At 42.6% G+C, this 18920-nt stretch overlaps 1 protein-coding gene across 1 annotated transcript in view; it reads left to right on the plus strand.

The window, feature by feature from the left end:
* The window catches only part of LOC144486490 (NACHT, LRR and PYD domains-containing protein 3-like), an 81037-nt gene that overhangs the window by 21802 nt on the left and 40315 nt on the right, over positions 1–18920 (plus strand). The window contains exons 4-5 of the mRNA XM_078204534.1: positions 7025–7196; positions 7286–7351. Coding sequence (XP_078060660.1) covers positions 7025–7196; positions 7286–7351 — 238 coding nt within the window. The remainder of the gene's footprint in view (positions 1–7024; positions 7197–7285; positions 7352–18920) is intronic.

Raw genomic sequence — 18920 nt, forward strand, 5'->3', positions numbered from 1 at the left:
TCCACTGCAATGGGCAGATTGTACCTTGTGTAAACGTCTCATCTGAAAGACAGCACTTCCAAAAATGTAATCCTCCTCACTATTGTGGTTGAGTGTAATCCTAACTTCTGCGTCCCAAAAAAGAAAAGATCTGATTGCAGGAGGAGGAAGGATTATCTCACTGATTCAAATCAGTATTTCGTTGTTAAATACACAATACCACATAATTTTATTCCCACGCTACTAATGATAATGAATGCAACAAGATCTTTGTAGAATTTGACAGGAAGGAAACTGGAAAATAGGAAAGAAAAGGAGACACATAGCAAGTATTGTGATCTCAAAACGATCTGCAGAGGTGAAAATAGCCAAAGGACCTGTCAGCATCTGTAAAAAGGAAACGGTTTGGGTATAATTCTGAAAAAAAAAGAAAATGGTGTTAGTGGCGGTGAAAAAAATAGAGTGAGAGGTAACAAAGGCAGGTGGGAGAAAAGCAGTTTAAAACACAAAAGAGTTGGAATGATGGAAATGTGTCAAACAAAAACTGGGAAAGGGACACAAATGAAAATTTTGGGAACGAAAAACCCAACTGCTCCCCATTGTTGCTGTATATTGATTTCATTACTTGCTTTCAGCATCTTGAAAACTTGCACCAACACATCCCGTATTCTGCTCCGCCCGAGTGGAATTATTCCAACATTCACAAATTCTCACATTAACAATAATTGCTCAACTCTCGTAACATCCTTGTTTTGACTGCATGACAACTTAACATTGAAATGTTAAAACTGCATACAACCAGGTAAAGTTCCTTACCCCTTTCTCCTCAATCCCCAACATCAACAAGTTGAGCTTCTCTTTCTTTAATTTATACTTTTCTGGATGTGCGTGTCACCATCCAGGCCAGGATTTATTTATTTATTCCTAATTGACGGTGTTGATGATCTGACATCATGCAATGCTGCAGCCTATGTGGGGTGTAGAAGTTAAGGTGTTAAACACGAAATCCAGAATTCATGCAATAAGGGTCCAACTGAAATCATGGATGACTTAAATTTACACGTAGATTGGACAAACCAAATTAGCAATGGTATAGTAGAGGAGGCATTCCTGGAGTGTTCTTTTTAGACAAATGCATTGAGGAGCCAACCAGCGAACAGGCTATTCTAAACCAGATACTGTGCAACGAGTAATGAAGGATTAATTCACAATCCTGTGCCGTTCCCTTGGAGAAGAGCACCTATTAAATGACAGAATGTTTCATTAAGTTCGAGAGTTAAATATTTGAATCTGAAACTAGGGCTCTGAATCTAAACAAATGAAATTAAGAGTGTATGTGAAGCGAATTATCAAGGATAGATGGTGGAACCTTACTAATGTGGTTGATGGTGGATAAGAAATGGTTTATTTTTAAACAACGTTTTCATGAATTACAATAATGCTGACTTCCTGTCTGGCGCAAAAAAACCTGATGAAATGTGGCTCAAACGTGGCTTATTCAATAAATTAGGGATAATATTAAAACCAACGTGGAGCCATATAAAATTGGCATAGAAAGGCAGCAAGGCTGATGATGGGAAATGTTTTGAATTCAGCAAAAGAAGATTAAAAAATGATCCAGCGCAGGAATTAGATTATGAGATTAAAATTGCAGACAAGTAGAAACGAACAGTAAAAGCCTCAGTAAATATGCGAAGAGAAAAAAATAAATAAAGACAATGGAGGTCCCTTCTTATCAGAAGCAAGGACATTTGCAATGGAAAATAAAGAAATGGCAGAAGAATTGAACATAAACTTTCATTCTGTCGTCACAAAAGAGGGCACAGAAAAGAAAAAAGCAACTTCCAAATATGTTAGGGAACCAAATGAATATACGGAATTGAACGAAATCTGTATTTGTAAGAAAAATGTGATGGGAATATTAATGGGTTTAAAGAGCGGCAAATCACCAGCACCTGATACTCGACGTCTGAGTATTAAAGGAAGTGGCTCTGAAAATATTGGATGCACTGGTGGTCATTGTCCAAAATGATATGAGCCCCGAAGCGGTTCCTACAGAATTGAGGGTTGTAAATGTAATCCCACTATTTAATAATGTAGGAAGAGAAAAAAGAGCGTTACACACCAATTAGCCGGACATCAGTCGTGGGGAAGTTGCCAGAAAAATTTTAAAAACTAGTTCGAAAACATTAACGGGAACGAAAAAAGCCAGCATGGGTTTATAAAAGGCAAATAATGCTTTAAAAATCGACAGGACTTTTCTGAGGATGTAATTAGTAGAATAGTTAAGAGAGAACCAGTAGAAGAATCGCTTTTGTGCTTTCAGAAGGCTTTTGATATGATTCCTCATAAGTCAGTGGGCAAAATTAAAGCAGCTGGGTTAGGGGATAATTTGTTAGTGTGGATCCAAATTGATTTATACACAAGAAAAAGAGCGTGAGAATAAATGGCAGCAGTGACTTGTTCGGTACCACCGGTATCAGGGCTTCACACCCAACTTTTCTCAAAACATATAAATGATCAGGATGAGGGAACCAAATGTAACAGTTTCAAATTTACTGATGAAACAATACTGGGTGGGATTAAGGGAATGGAGGATACAAGGAGTTGTCAAAGTGGTTTGGACAAGGTGAGTGGGTGAGCAGATGATTGAGTGGCAGATGCAGGAGAATGCCACTAAATGTAAGATTATACACTGTGGTGTGGAAAAACAGGAGAGTATTATTCAAATGGTGAAATAATCGGAAGGGTAAACAGCCAGAGGGATCTGGGTGTCCTTGTACACCAATCAGTGAAAGTGCACAGGCAGATGCCTCAAGCAACTGGGAAGGTAAATGGAATGTTGCCTTCATTGCAAAAGGACTTCTGATCATAATTAGACATGTCCATCTGCAGCTGGACAGCGCCTTGGCAAGACCACAGCTGTCGTATTGCGTGCAGGTTTGAAAGGATATATTTGCCATAGAGAAAATATAGCGGAGGCTGACACAAGAGTTGGCCGCACTGTCCGAAGAGGGGGGATTTGTTCAAGTTTGCCAGTTTCACTACAGTTCAGAAGGATGAGAGGAGATCTGATTGAAATGTATACAAGCCTAACAGCACTGGACAGACTACAGTTTTCCATGGTTGGGGAATCTAGAACCAGGGGGCACAGTCTCAGGATACGGGAGACTATTTAGGAGAGGAGGAGAATTTTTTTTACTTAAAGGGGAGTAGACCTGTGGAATTATGAGGCCAAGTCACTGAATATATTCAAGAAAGAGATGCATTTTTAAAAGATACGGATAGAAGGCGAGAATATGGCATTGAGATAGATGCAGTAAGAAGTCTCACAACACCAGGTTAAAGTCCAACAGGTTTATTTGGTAGCAAAAACCACTAGCTACGAAAGCCATTTGCTACCAAATAAACCTGTTGGAATTTAACCTGGTGTTGAGACTTCTGACTGTGTTTACCCCAGTCCAACGCCAGCATCTCCACATCATTGTGATAGATGGTCAGCTATGATCTCAATGAATGGCGGAGCATGATCGGAGGATAAATGTTCTTCTTCTGCTCCTGGTTTCCATGTTTCTCCATATGCACAGGTCACCCTTGCAGAATTCGCAGCCTCTAACCTGCACTTGTTGCCAAATTACCACCACATCCCTTCCTCAATGTAGATAACGGCGTTGACTAATAATGCATAGATCCGGGCTAATACTGTGGGCACATGCTTTCAAATAACCAGTATGGAAGATTTTGGAAATGAAAATCAACTAATACATCTTGAATTGAAATCTCGTTTCGGTAATGCTGACCATGAAAACATTATCCATTGATGTAAAAACCCATCCCAATCAATAATGTTGTTTGTCGACTGAGATCTGCTGTCCTTGTCTGGACTACATGTGACCCCAGCTCTAAAACAGTGTGATTACATAGAACATAGAAAGCCACAGCACAAACAGGCCCTTCGGCCCACAAGTTGCGCTGATCATATCCCTACCTCTAGGCCTATCTATAGCCCTCAATCCCATTAAATCCCATGTACTCATCCAGAAGTCTCTTAAAAGACCCCAACGAGTTTGCCTCCACCACCACCGACGTCAGCCGATTCCACTCACCCACCACCCTCTGAGTGAAAAACTTACCCCTGACATCGCCTCTGTACCTACCCCCCAGCACCTTAAACCTGTGTCCTCTCGTAGCAACCATTTCAGCCCTTGGAAATAGCCTCTGAGAGTCTACCCTATCCAGACCTCTCAACATCTTGTAAACCTCTATCAGGTCACCTCTCATCCTTCGTCTCTCCAGGGAGAAGAGACCAAGCTCCCTCAACCTATCCTCATAAGGCATGCCCCCCAATCCAGGCAACATCCTTGTAAATCTCCTCTGCACCCTTTCAATGGCTTCAACATCTTACGTCTTGAAGAGTCTAACAGGCAACTCAGCTTTATTAAATGGCTGCAAAGTCTAAAAGTATTGAAACCGAATGATTCACCCGGAAATTACAATTACATTCCCAACCCTGTCGACCCTACAAATTTCATCATGTGGGGCCAGTGCTAAGATTCGGAAAGCTATCCCACTGACTAGTCAACCAGTTCCCTGAAACAATGAACCTCTCAACATCATACTTGCAGACAATGTCCCAAATACAACCATCATCATTGTTGGGTATGACCTGTCCCGCTGACAGGAAAGACCAACAAGACATCCAGTGGGGAACGGATTGCCCTGGATGTCCTCAACATTGAGTCTGAACTCCCTGAAGTCTCATTAATCCGGTTGGAAGCGTGGCAATGAAATTGCCTGCTGGTTTCATCCTCCCATGCCCACTATCTGATGAACAAGTGCTCCTCCATGTAACACACTGTTTGGAGGAAGCACTGAGGATGGCAAGGGCAGGAAATATACTCTGGGTGGGGACTGAAATATCCATCAACAAGTCATGCTCAGTAGCGCCACCATTGAATGAGCTAGCAACGTCCTAAAGGGCATAGCTGCTGCACTGGGTCTGCGGCAGGCGGTGAGTGAATCAACAAAAGGTTTAACTTATTTGACCTCCTCCTGATCAGGCTGTCTGTTCCAGATGCACATGATCAAAGTTGTCGGAGTGACCAACAAACTTTCCATTAGGAGGCAAAGTCCTGACTTACCTTCAGGTGTTGTGTGGATTTACCAACGAGTTAAATGTGATAGGTTTTGTACAGATCAGTTGAGTCAAAACTGCGCAGCCATTAGGCACTGTGATCAATCAGTAGGAGCAGCAGAATTGTATTCGACCTTCACAGCCCAGCATATCATCTGCTCTGCTATTGCCAGTGTATCAGTCCTAGTGAATGAACAGTGAAGGAGGGGATGCCATTGATAGCGCCGGGGGTACCTCAACAACAGGTGTCAAACTGGTGAAGGTTCAACGTGGGAATGCTTTTATAGCAAACAGCAGAACAAGCATGAGGGAAGTGACCCGAAAACTAGTGAATCGGATCCAAAGCTCTGCATCCCTGCCGGATTCGACCATGGCTGGTGTGATTTATTAACTAACCATCTGGAGTATTAGGCGCCCCAAATATCCACGTCCTTAATGAAATATGTTTCAGTATGTCTGAGCATTCCAGTACAAAAGATAAAGCTGAAACATTGGCAAATATTATTAGCCAGAAGAATGCAGGAGCTGAAAGAAAGAATTAAAGCAAAATAGTGCGGATGCTGCAATGTGAAACAAAAACAGAAAACCCCGGAAAATCTCAGCAGGTCTGACAGCACCTGTGAGGAGAGAATAGAGCCAACGTTTCGAGTCTAGATGACCCTTCATCAGAGCTCTGACGCAGGATTATCTGGGCACGAAATTTTGGCTCTATTGTCTCCCCACAGATGCTGTCAGACCTGCTGAGATTTTCCAGCCTTTTCTGTTTTAGTAGCCAGTACATGATCTATTGTGACTGTCTATTGAGGTCCCTGTCATCACAGATGTCAGTCCTGAGCTAATTCAGTTCACTCCAAATGATATCATGAAATAACCGAAATAAATGTAAACTGTAAATGCTTTGGGCCATGGCAATATTCTGGCAAGAGAAAGACGTATCAGTGATCGTAGTTATAACTTAATCTCAGATGTGGGGTGTTTGCTGACGATTGCACTATTTTCAGCACAATTTGCAACTCCACAGATGCCGAAGCAATTGGTGCACATATGCAAGAAAACCTGGACACCAGTCAGGCCTGGGCTGCGATATGCCAAGTAACGTTCGCGCTACAAAAATGCCAGGCAATTACAAATGCCATCAAAAGAGATTCCACCCCTCCCTCCTTGGCGATTGAATTTCATTACAATCATTGAATCCCCCACTATCACGATGCTGGGGGTGGGGGGGGTGGTGTGTGTGTGCAGCTGACCTGAACCTGAATTGTACCAAGCACAAAATACTGGTGACGAGAGCAGGTCAGATTCTAGAGATTCTGTGGAGAGTGACTCACTTCCTCACTCCCCAAGGCCTATTCATCGTCTAAAAGGCACAGTCAGAGTGTGATGGAATCGTCTCCAGTTGCCTGGATGTGCGCAGTTCCAACAACTTTCAAGACGCTCGACAGCATCCCGGACAAAACAGCCACCTGATTGACACCCCACCTCACCAACATCAGCATTCACACCCTCCACTATCGACACACATGGCGGCGGTGTTTGCCATTTACATGATACACTGCCACAGCATAATAAAAAAGTGAATCCTATAGTCTCACAGTAATCTGATGTCATGTTGGGCACGGAAGTTCAGATGGAATTAATCTCATTGAAATTATTGCTGGTTCTCTGGGATTTCTCACTCTCTTTGAAAATTATTTTAAATTAAAAATTTGGTTTATTCATATGTCGTTTGAATTAAGGACGGAATCAAAATGTGATCTTTATTCAGTGTTCAGAATGGATCAGGACCCAGTCCAGGAACTGCCTCCTGTCCTCAAAACACCTGGGAAATCCCTGAACAGATCCTTTCCTTCTCATTCCCAGTGCTTACCTTTCACTCTGGTTTTTCAATACGCTCCTTATTATTCTTTACAGAAAGTAAATGAAATCGCAGACAGTGGGAACCTCGCGGACTGTTCCAAACTTCTCCTAAATCTGGTGATACAGAAAGGCTCTCGGGCTCTCAGGGTGATGTGGGAATCCTTTGTGGAAATGCACCGTGGGTTACCAAAGTTGGAGAAAATACTGAGGGAATTACCAACACTTGGTACAGTAAAATCGCACAGTGAATTAAACATTGCAGATTTTTCTGATCTTGCACATAGCTGATTTCATGATTGTAATTCCTTTAATCAGGTCCTGATGCATTTGTTTACATGAACATCCCACAAGGTTTATCGGAAGTACCCAGTAACCTAAAAGGTAAGTGATGACAGTGAAGATTGCAAACTAATTATTTCACTTCTCAGAGTCTGAATAGTTAGTTGTCAGAATTTGGAAATCAGAAAATCGAAGTCTCGGAATCAGGGTTAAATATTGTTTGAATTTGTCGTCCATCCTCATCTGTTCTGCACAGGTTCAAGTTTGCAATTCATACGACCATACACATTAGGAGCAAATGTTGACCTCTCGGTCCCTGTAAACTGCTCCACCATTGAACAAGTCCATGGCTGATCGCATCACAACCTTCACACTGCATTCCTGTTTTTCCCAATCATCTTTCGTCTGTTGTGCTTTATATTTTTTCACTTAACCAACTCTGAATTACCAGAACCTCATTTTCTTGTTCTGTGTATTTTCCACCATCATCCATAAATACTTTGAATGCCTGAACTTCACTGAACCGTCGCCAAGTTTGTTTTTTCAAGTTTATTCTTTAAATAGTTCAAATCCTCAGTTAACTAATCCATTTAGGGGGATTAGCGGGGGTAAATATGTGGAGTTGCGGGAAAGTGCTTGGGTGGGATGTTCTGTCGGAGAGTCGGTACAGACTCGATGGACCTGGTGGCTTCCTTCCCCACTATCAAGGCTCGCCTTGTTAACATGCTCGTAATGTCTGTGTTTTGCAATTCATAAACACCCTTCAACTTGTTCTGAAAGCCAAGTATCGAGAGCTCGGCGTGCCTTTGTGAGGGTGACCATCAAAGCTAATGCGTGCTGCTTATTGTGTTGCTGTTCTAAATTATGAATTACCTTTTTGCATTTGATCACTTTAATTTATTCTTCTTCCTTTTGGAACAAGTAAATGATATGATGCGGCCCCTTAAATGTTCCTTCACGCTGTTTCATAGGGTCAAGGACAGTATTAAGTTATAGACAACGTTGTAATTATTTTCTCATCATCATTTAAGAAAGATGCATTCAAATGCCATCTCTTTGCAGTAGATTTTTGACCCAGGTCACAAGCCTATGGACTTATGATCAGAGAGAGTTATAGCGAGAATGTCACTGTCAATGACTCTATGAGACTCTGACTCAATTGTAAATAAATAGTCAATGCGAGAGTGACAGCAGTGAGTTTCGGAGTAAAATATAAAGTCTCTGTTACTCGGGTGCAGAAGCTTCCATATGTCCAGCAGCCCAGCTTCAGTAACATGATTGCTCAGTGATTTGCTTATATTGGAGCAGGGGTTTGATGATGCTGAGAGCCAGTCTCCCATTTGGGACAGAACACAATTCGAATCTCACCCAATAAGGACAATCCTGTACTTTTAGCTGAGATAAGATTGAAGATTAGCTTCATGAATTGTGGGTCATTCTCATTTGGGGCACATGAATGACAGTTCCGTGCCTTCTCCTGTTCCGTTATGCAATACGAATTTGCCTTCATTGTCCGTATGTTGTGAGTGGACACAAAATTTCACCAGTCTGTGAAATAAGATTGTTAAACCCCTTATTCCCCCTGATGGGTGAGAGGAAAAGAAGACCTGGTTTGCCCAAGATCTGCCCAGCTACTATGTTCTTTATCTGACAAATGTGTTTCCTTTAAAAATGCAATTTTGCAGCTTTGATGTTTCAGCTCAGAGAGCATTTTTCCCTTGAGGTTTTACATTCTAGCTAATTACCTTGAACACATCCATAATAATCTGCATTTAATTGATCTGACCGGAGTATCCAGCTCGGCAAGTAGCTTGATATCAGAGAAGAAAGCATTGAGAGAGGGGAAAGGAGAAAAAGAAAGAAAAATGTACTGCCAATGCAATGGCTTTTACATGGTTTACTTGGGAGTACTGTGATAAAAACTATATACATAAAAAGTTTAACTGCAAATTTGATCCATTTCCAAGTGCTGAAAACCAAATGTGCTCAAACCAACAAAAGTGGCTCGCTATTCAACCCATCAAATGTCTACTTGAGTCTCATAACTATAATTCTCCAGAGCAGATGTTCCGACTCTGAAGCCTACAGCTCCATTGGTGATAAGCCACATGAGTTAACTCTCCCGTCTAAACAAGCGCAGCCGTGTCCATGGATACGGTCAGCTGAGACTGCTCCACCCCGCCCATCAAAGTGTTCATATCCCCACCCGTTATGTGAACTGGCTAAAACTTTCTGAACATCACTGAATAAAGCAAAGTGCGTATAAAAAATAAATCTCTGCCTCTTGGAAAATAATATCAGCAAATAACATGCCATGTGGTGCAAGGTTCGCTCCAGCTGCTTACCCTCCAATCAGCTCGCACTGATGCCCAGATGTTGCAAACCCTCTGCAGCCTCCAATGCAGATGAAAAGGATTTGCTTGCATCCTTGAGGTGGACTCTCAGCCTCACCGGGTAATGTTTTGAAACCTTCTGCTTTTCTCCCTAAGCTGCTTTTTAATAGCTGTATATTCACATGTTTACCACTCCAGATGTGGTGAGTCGTCGTTATCGAGCATGAATCACCTTCCGTTCAATTGGAGATTTTTCTCACCTCAAGCCTTGGTGAGAATATATTCTTGTGTCCGGAATCTGAGCGATTTTACCACCGATTATCTCAGGGTGTATTAGTATTCAACGGCTTTTGCTGCAGCGATCTATGAACCCGCTCTAGTTGTAGTAGAACATCGACTGGCAGTTTATCTAGGTCATTGAAAGAGTTTTTGACCAAATGGATAATGTCCCCGCCTTCTGAGTTTTCTGGCACCCCATAAATTCACAGGGGATTCTGTCTCCTGAATTTTTCGAGGTACTCGTATCTGTCCTCTAACTGCCTATTTCGACAGAGTAAATGAAAGAGTAGCTTGTCGTTGTTGATGTTGTTATCCTCAAACTTTCTAATTCTGTTCTCAGACTCCAGTAACTGCTTTGAAAACCCGCTGACAGTTTGTTCCAGTTCTGAGATTGAATTAAGGCTTTTCTCAAGGACCTCATTTACGGAATTTCTGAATGTTCTCAGTTCAGGAAAGTGCTCAGACCAGACCTTTCCATACCTGACTTTTCTCAGATCGATCAGCATGGGGTTCAGCTCAGACTTCTCAATACCGGATGTGGTGCTCGGGCAGCCCTGATGCTGCCATGTGGAGAGGGGTGGCGAATTCTCACTTTGTTTCAATCTTCCTTAAACACTTTGCATTCTTCTCTCTTCTGTCTCATAGTTTGGCTCTTGTGTCTATATCTATAAGTGGTAATTGTTTGGAGGTTATTTAATAACTGGTTGGCGATGGATTTTTGTTCGGCTTGAACAGAGCAATACACAGTCGGTAGCCCTTAATTTCTCCAGCTCCGTCTTGTGTCCAATTTCCCCACTTTTCGAAGAACTTGGTCTGTCAGACAACCCTTGCAATTTTAAATGTTTCGCGAGACTTTCAATAATTCCACCTTTCCTTTCCCCGACAAGTCACTCTCCTTCCAAATTATCTGCCAATTCAGTTAACTAAGTCTTAGTTACTTTCTATAAACCCATCAGTGTTACACCTTCCATTTTCAGGAACGTCTGAGCAGTTTCCAACGGCATTTTGCATTCCAACTGTGGTACAATAAACACCAAAATAATTTTACCGTTCAGCATCCAGTAACTGGCCTTCCATGTGTGAAAATTTCCACTGAATTTTTACTCCGAATCCAATTACCCTTTCTCGACGTTTTGAAATTCCAGGCAGGTCCCCACTTCTGTAACAATTCCAGTCGATGTTATAACGGGATGGGATGATCCCAGAATTAAACTCTGGCTCAAAGGATTGCAACTTTTAAAAAGAAAAAAAAATAAACATAGACTGACAGAGTCACAGAACCACTACTTAGTTTTAGCAACAAGAAAGGAACATTTATGAAACAATGAAAAATGGATTACAATAAAAGACACCTTTACTCCTCCTTTTGGCCACCCAATATACACACGTTCTAAGAATAACACGAATGACAATGTAAAATTGCAGGAAACTATGGTGGTCTCATCAGCACACAACATACTGTTTGCTATTTCTCCTCAGAATCCACTCAGATGCTTGTCATTTGCGAGTTTCGAAATTCCACTCCCAAAAAAAATGCTTCATGTCTTGCATTATATCTCACATCGACTTTCTCGCACAAATCGTCTCCCGCACACATCCTCTCCTGGCACACACACCCCCACTGGCGCACACACCCCCACTGGCGCACACACCCCCACTGGCGCACACGCCCCCACTGGCGCACACGCCCCCACTGGCGCACACGCCCCCACTGGCGCACACGCCCCCACTGGCGCACACGCCCCCACTGGCGCACACGCCCCCACTGGCGCACACGCCCCCACTGGCGCACACGCCCCCACTGGCCCACACGCCCCCACTGGCCCACACGCCCCCACTGGCCCACACGCCCCCACTGGCCCACACGCCCCCACTGGCCCACACGCCCCCACTGGCCCACACGCCCCCACTGGCCCACACGCCCCCACTGGCGCACACGCCCCCACTGGCGCACACGCCCCCACTGGCGCACACGCCCCCACTGGCGCACACGCCCCCACTGGCGCACACGCCCCCACTGGCGCACACGCCCCCACTGGCGCACACGCCCCCACTGGCCCACACGCCCCCAGTGGCCCACACACCCCCACTGGCACACACACCCCCACTGGCGCACATATCCTCTCCAACACGCACATCCTCTCTGCGCGCACACACACTTTCTGGCAAACACACCCTCCCTGGTACACACATCCCCTCTGGCCCACACGTCCCCACTGGCACGCGCGCACTTCCCCTCCAGCGCGCGGGCCCTCCCTCCCTCCGGCGCGCGGGCCCTCCCTCCCTCCGGCGCGCGGGCCCTCCCTCCCTCCGGCACACATACATTCTTCTGTTGATTCCTTCACAATCTCCATCACTTTCTCTCACACACTCTCACTCCTTAACTCATTCACTCACTCTCTCTATCACATCCTCCATCTCTCACACATTCACACACTTTCAAACTCTCTCACTCACTCTTTCACACTTTCCCTCACACCTTCATCACCTCTCACAGATTATCTCTCTCTCTCTCAAACTTACTTTCTCATGTTCATTCTCTCACACCATTTTTCATACTATGTTTCTCACCACTTCTAATTCACACCCACACATTCTGCTCACTCACTCTCGCTCGCACACTCTCTCTCATTAAGGTATTAAGGATCCACTTGTCCCGTAAAATGCTCTTGTCTTACCGCTATTACCCAATTATAGATTCTGACGGCCTCTGTTTATTGCTCGTGTTCCTTAACTGCAGCAGTTCTCTGGTTTGCGCAAAGTTGACCTTTTTCCCATCATGCTCTGCAGACATTTCGCTGTTAGTCCCCCTTTTGATCAATTGAGCATTAGCGAATTGGAGCACAATTGAGCCTCATCAAACCTCACTCTTGTCATGCAGCTTTAATAGAAACACATTCCAAGCATTTCATTTAATGAGACAAACAAGGACAGCAATTCAATTATTGCTTTATTTTACACTTCTCGTACCAATTCAAACATAAACAGTTGCAACTCATTAAATCTTCACTCTACTTTTACTAACTGAACATCAACTTTCAACTGAACTTTAACTCTTAAACTGCACTTTAACTTTAACTGAACATCAACTTTAACTGAACGTCAACTTTAACTATTTAACTGAAAATAGATACTACCCAGTTGAGGAAAACATTGGCCAAGGAATATCCTCGATGTAGAATCTATTTTCCCCTTCTGAAGCATCCTTCAGGGTACAAGTCTACTTGCGATGGTCGGTCTCTTTGAGTTATCGCTGCCAAACAAAGGACCCACATGGCTTTTTATCCACAATTCTTCACTCGCCTCCGGAAGATTATCTGTCATCCAGCCAATTGTGTAACCAGAAACCGATCACATGGCTCGAACATCCACTGAAATTACTTTTGAACAACACCTTTATGCTTAGTTCATTTTATATGTCCCATACATAACAGCTATATAAATCAGAGACGCAGTGTTTCTGTTAATGTAAACAACTTCCCTTATCTGGGCCAATACAGGAATTTCAGAACACAGCTCCCAGACCACAGTCTCTTTCCGACCGAAACCTGGTTTTAATCTATATGTTGAATAAAAATCCCAGCATGCTTCTCTCCCAGCGAGAATACCCTTTTTCCAGTCACTGTTGCCATTATTCTTGTTAAGTCATTGTCGTAGCCGTTCTTTCTCCGTCCACACCCTGTTTAAGCAGATACTCAAATCCATGTCATGTTAAATTCGAAGTATATCGATCAGTAGTTCGGGCTTTCTTATGTACAATTATGTTTCTAACTTATTTTCCATTTCATCTCTCCGGAATTCAAATGATCAAAGTATGCATTTGTTACTTTAGCGTCGAAACTACAACAATAATTGCAACATGCAAAGTAATTCTTATCCAGAGTTGTATTTGTACTTTTGCACCCCAATTCCAAAATTCAACTCAACAGTTGGTTCCGTTTGTTGCTGCAATCAGTTGCCTGGTTTCCCCTCTTTGTTGAATGATTTGGGCAATCGTTTGGTGAATTGTATTTGTTTCTTGATCCATTGCCAGACTTTATGTAAAATTACAATGTTAGTTTCTCACTTATCATCGTAATTGCCCAAAGTACTGTTTGATTCTTCAGTGACATTATCAATGTTTTCTTCCAGTTTATCTCTGTCGACCAGCTTGAGGTGGCCTCAGCATGATGGGATCTGGGCTTTAAAGCAAAGGATGGTGTTAGCAATGGGAAAAACTCTCACAGCCATATTCCTATTCTTTCAATTAGGTGGTAATACAATATTCCCCGTTTCCCTTATAAGGAACTTGGACACTGTCAATATCGAGGGTTCGGATTTCCATTGTACTATTCAGATGTTTGTCTGTTTTAAATCCACACAAGGCTTTTACGCTGGGATATACAAGATCATACATCATAGATCATAGAATCCTACAGTGCAGAAGGAGGGCATTCGGCCCATCGAGTCTGCACCGACCTCAATCCCACCCAGGTCCTCTCCCCATTTCCCCATACACTTACACTAGTTACGCACCCTGACACTAATTGGCAATTTAGCAAGGCCACTTCACCCGCATATTTGGACTGTGAAAGGAAACTGGAGCACCCAGAGGAAACTCACGCAGACACAGGGGGAATGTGCAAACTGCACGCACACAGTGACCCAAGCCGGGAATCGAACCCGGATCCCTAGTGCTGTGAGGCAGCAGTGCTAACTACTGTGCCACCGTGCTGCCCCTCATAAGATCATGAGAACATAAGACCATAAGAAAAACAGACGTCGGTTGTTCAGCTCCTTGGGCCTGCTCAGCCATTCAATAGAATCATCTGATCTGACATTCCTCATGTCTACTTCCCCGCCATTTGCCATAACCCTTGATTCCCTTGCTGATCAAAAATATGTTTCTCAGCCTTAAAAATACGCAATAATTCTTCCGCCGCAGCTCTCTGTGGAAAAGAGTTCCAAAGACTCACAACCCTGTGGGAGAAGAGTCTTTAATTGGCGTCCCTTTATTCAAAGTCTATGCATTCTTGTCCTAGAGTCTCCCATGACCGGAAACATTCCCTCAGCATTTAGCCTGACAAGCCCCTTAAGAATCCTGTCTGTCTCAATGAAATGAGTTCTCATTCTTCTAAATTCCAATGAGTAGAGTCCCAGCCTGCTTAACGTTTCTTCATAAGACAATTCCTCCATGAGTTCTGTGAAATGCTGTGAATGAAATCATATCTTCCTTAAATAAGGGGACCAAAAATGTTCACAGTACTACAGATGTGGTCTCACCAACACTTGCAACACGACTTCCCTACTCGTACTCCAACACCATTGAAGTAAGGGCCAACATTCCAGTAGATTTCCTGATTACCTGCTGCACCTATGTGCCAGATGTCTGTGCTTCGTGCTCAAGTACCACCAAGGTACTTTGTCTTGTGACTTACTGCAGTTTTTCTCCATTTAAATAATACGCTTTTCTTTTGTTCTCCCTTCCAAAATGAACGACTTGTGTGGGATAGTTGGCCGATTGGATAGGTAACTGGCTATCTGATCGAAGACAGAGGGTGGTGGTGGATGGAAAATTTTCGGACTGGAGGCAGGTTGCTAGCGGAGTGCCACAGGGATCAGTGCTTGGTCCTCTGCTCTTTGTGATTTTTATTAATGACTTGGAGGAGGGGGCTGAAGGGTGGATCAGTAAATTTGCTGATGACACCAAGATTGGTGGAGTATTGGATGAGGTGGAGGGCTGTTGTAGACTGCAAAGAGACACAGGATGCAAAGCTGGGCTGAAAAATGGCAAATGGAGTTCAACCCTGATAAATGTGAGGTGATTCATTTTGGGAGGACAAATTTAAATGTGGATTACAGGGTCAAAGGTAGGGTTCTGAAGACTGTGGAGGAACAGAGAGATCTTGGGGTTCATATCCACAGATCTCTAAAGGTTGCCACTCAAGTGGATAGAGCTGTGAAGAAGGCCTATCGTGTGTTAGCTTTTATTAACAAGGGGTTGGAGTTTAAGAGCCATGGGGTTTTGCTGCAACTGTAGAGGACCTTGGTGAGACCACATTTGGAATATTGTGTGCAGTTCTGGTCACCTCACTATAAGAAGGATGTGGAAGCGCTGGAAAGAGTGCAAAGGAGATTTACCAGGATGCTGCCTGGTCTGGAGGGTAGGTCTCATGAGGAAAGGTTGACAGAGCTCGGGCTGTTCTTTCTGGAGCGGAGGAGGTTGAGGGGAGACTTAATAGAGGTTTATAAAATGATGAAGGGGATAGATAGAGTGAATGTTCAAAGACTATTTCCTCGGGTGGATGGAGCTATTACAAGGGGGCATAACTATAGTGTTAATGGTGGGAGATATAGGAAGGATGTCCGAGGTAGGTTCTTTACGCAGAGAGTGGTTGTGGTGTGGAATGGACTGCCTGCAGTGATAGTGGAGTCAGGCACATTAGGAACATTCAAGCGGTTATTGGATAGGCACATGGAGCACACCAGGATGATAGGGAGTTGGATAGCTTGATCTTGATTTCAGATAAAGCTCGGTACAACATCGTGGGCCGAAGGGCCTGTTCTGTGCTGCACTGTTCCATGTTCTATGTTCGATGTTCCGACTTCACATTTTCTCAAATTATGCTCCATTTGCCAACTTTTTGCCCACTTACTTAGCTTCCAATAAAATATTTATAGGCTGTTTGAATCCATCTTGCAACTTGCCTTTCCACCTATTTTTGTATTGTCTGTAAATCTGGCTACAAAACATTAATTTCCTTCATCCAAGTCATTATTATATATTGTAAACATTTGCAGTCCCGCACTGATCCCTGTGTAAACCCACTGTTTATAGGTCACCAACCTGAAAAGGAACCCTTTATGCCACTCGCGGTTTCCGGCCCATTAGCCAGTCCTCGATCCATGCCAATACACTGCCTCAAACATCATGGGCTCATATCTAATATCTTGAACTTTTTTGACGTACCTTGTAAAACGCCTTCTGGAAGTCCTAATACATCACATCTACTGCTTCCCCTCTCTCCACTCTGGTTGAGAGTTCCTCGAAAAAGTCTAATAAATTAGTCAGACATATTTCCCTTTCATGAAGCCATGGTGATGCTGTTAAATTAGATTATAATTTTACAAATCTGCTGCTATTGCTTCCATCATAATTGATTCCAATCTTTTTCCACAATAGATGTTAGGCTATTCGGCCGACAAGTTACCTGCTTTTTGCCTCCATCCCTTTTTGAATAGGGGTGGCACATTGGCATATGGGGAAGGAGCAGGCAATTATCTTGTCTCTTTGATAGAATTCTGCTAATGTGGTACCCACCAGCTTTCCCTTCTACTGTCCTTAACTATTTTTCCTTTAGTTCGTGAATTGCGTGATTGGCACAAACTCTGTATTTTAATCTTTTAAGGTTTTGAATTCCATTCCATAACTGCAGACAATTAAATGATGGAAAAATCTTATCATCTGTTGCAACTTCATTGTCATTCCCAATATTTAACTTTATCTTCCTGTCTGCAGATCACCTCGTTCCTGAACACATAACAGCCCTAAAGTGTTATTGTAAAATTACTTTACAGTCATTAATTTCTGACATATTAGCATTTAATTAAGTATAAATTCAGCAACATATTTTTCATGCCTCTGTATACGTTAGCTGAGTTTACATTAACATTGCTCCTCATGCATAACACACAAAAATCTTCATATTACCTTTAGAAATTGAGGCCAAGATTCAAATTGACCATAAGCTGAGAATATGTTTAACTCATCACTTTTCGAACAACTAAAAGGTCTTGAAACTCAAAAAGAAACATATAGACTAAATCATATTACTCTTTGTTCCTTAAAAACAATTTTTAAAATTGCTTATTAGCCTCTTAAACAGTATGTAACTTCTTAAATACGAGTTGCTAATATTCATACAATCAATTTATTTAAATAGTTAAATATCCAGGTCTGGCAGTTTTAAGAGAAGGGTTAAATTATCAGATACAGCAGTGCCCGAATTGAAATGGAAGTTAAGTGAATTTAATCACAAATACTTTAATTCAAAGGGTAACAAATTAGTTTAAATGTGTTCACCTTTTCTACAAAAAGACAAAGCCTTTACATCCCCAATTATCATTATGTTGTGATAAACAATCTTGAAGTCTTGAAGCTGCTCGACTTCCTGATTGTCTTGTGCTTCATGAGCTATATATTTGAAGAAAACACAAAGTATGCATTTGGCTTGGAGCCAAGTTAGTTAATTCAGTCCAGATATATCTGTCTATTTGAGAAAAACTGAAAGCTAAAATCTGCTCTAAATAAAAAATCGCAATCCGTATATGAGATGTGCAATAAATTTAAACAGAGAATTGTTAAGTTTTTGCTTGTTGGAAATTAAAAACAGAACAAAAGTTTTCAAAAGTAGTTACATCATCACTGCCCGTTTTAAAAAAAAATACAAATAAGTTATCAGCAACCATGCCCAGGATTAAGGAATTTCAAAGTTTTGCCTGGTTATAAATTTCATTTTTCATTCTGCTCATGACCCACATTTGATTATAAACTGTTTATTGAAACTCTTATTACAAAATCGTAATTAAGGGAAACAAAACATTAAAGCTACCAAGACAGCAAAGAAAAGTCCATACCAGTGTTTTATTGGACATACAGACTCATCGAGCATGGATGCCTTGCATTCACATATCCTCTACACAGCATTAAACTTTGCTTTCATTCATTGTTAACGATTTATAACTGAAAATAGAATATTAAAATAAAATATTGGGCGGCACGGTAGCACAGTGGTTAGCACTGCTGCTTCACAGCTCCAGGGTCCCGGGTTCAATTCCCGGCTCGGGTCACTGTCTGTGTGGAGTTTGCACATTCTCCTTGTGTCTGCGTGGGTTTCCTCCGGGTGCTCCGGTTTCCTCCCACAGTCCAAAGATGTGCGGGTTAGGTTGATTGGCCAGGTTAAAAATTGCCCCTTAGAGTCCTGAGATGCGTAGGTTAGAGGGATTAGCGGGTAAATATGTGGGGGTAGGGCCTGGGTGGGATTGTGGTCAGTGCAGACTCGATGGGCCGAATGGCCTCC

This window comes from Mustelus asterias, unplaced genomic scaffold, assembly GCF_964213995.1.
Source record: "Mustelus asterias unplaced genomic scaffold, sMusAst1.hap1.1 HAP1_SCAFFOLD_366, whole genome shotgun sequence".
NCBI classification, from domain to species: domain Eukaryota; kingdom Metazoa; phylum Chordata; class Chondrichthyes; order Carcharhiniformes; family Triakidae; genus Mustelus; species Mustelus asterias.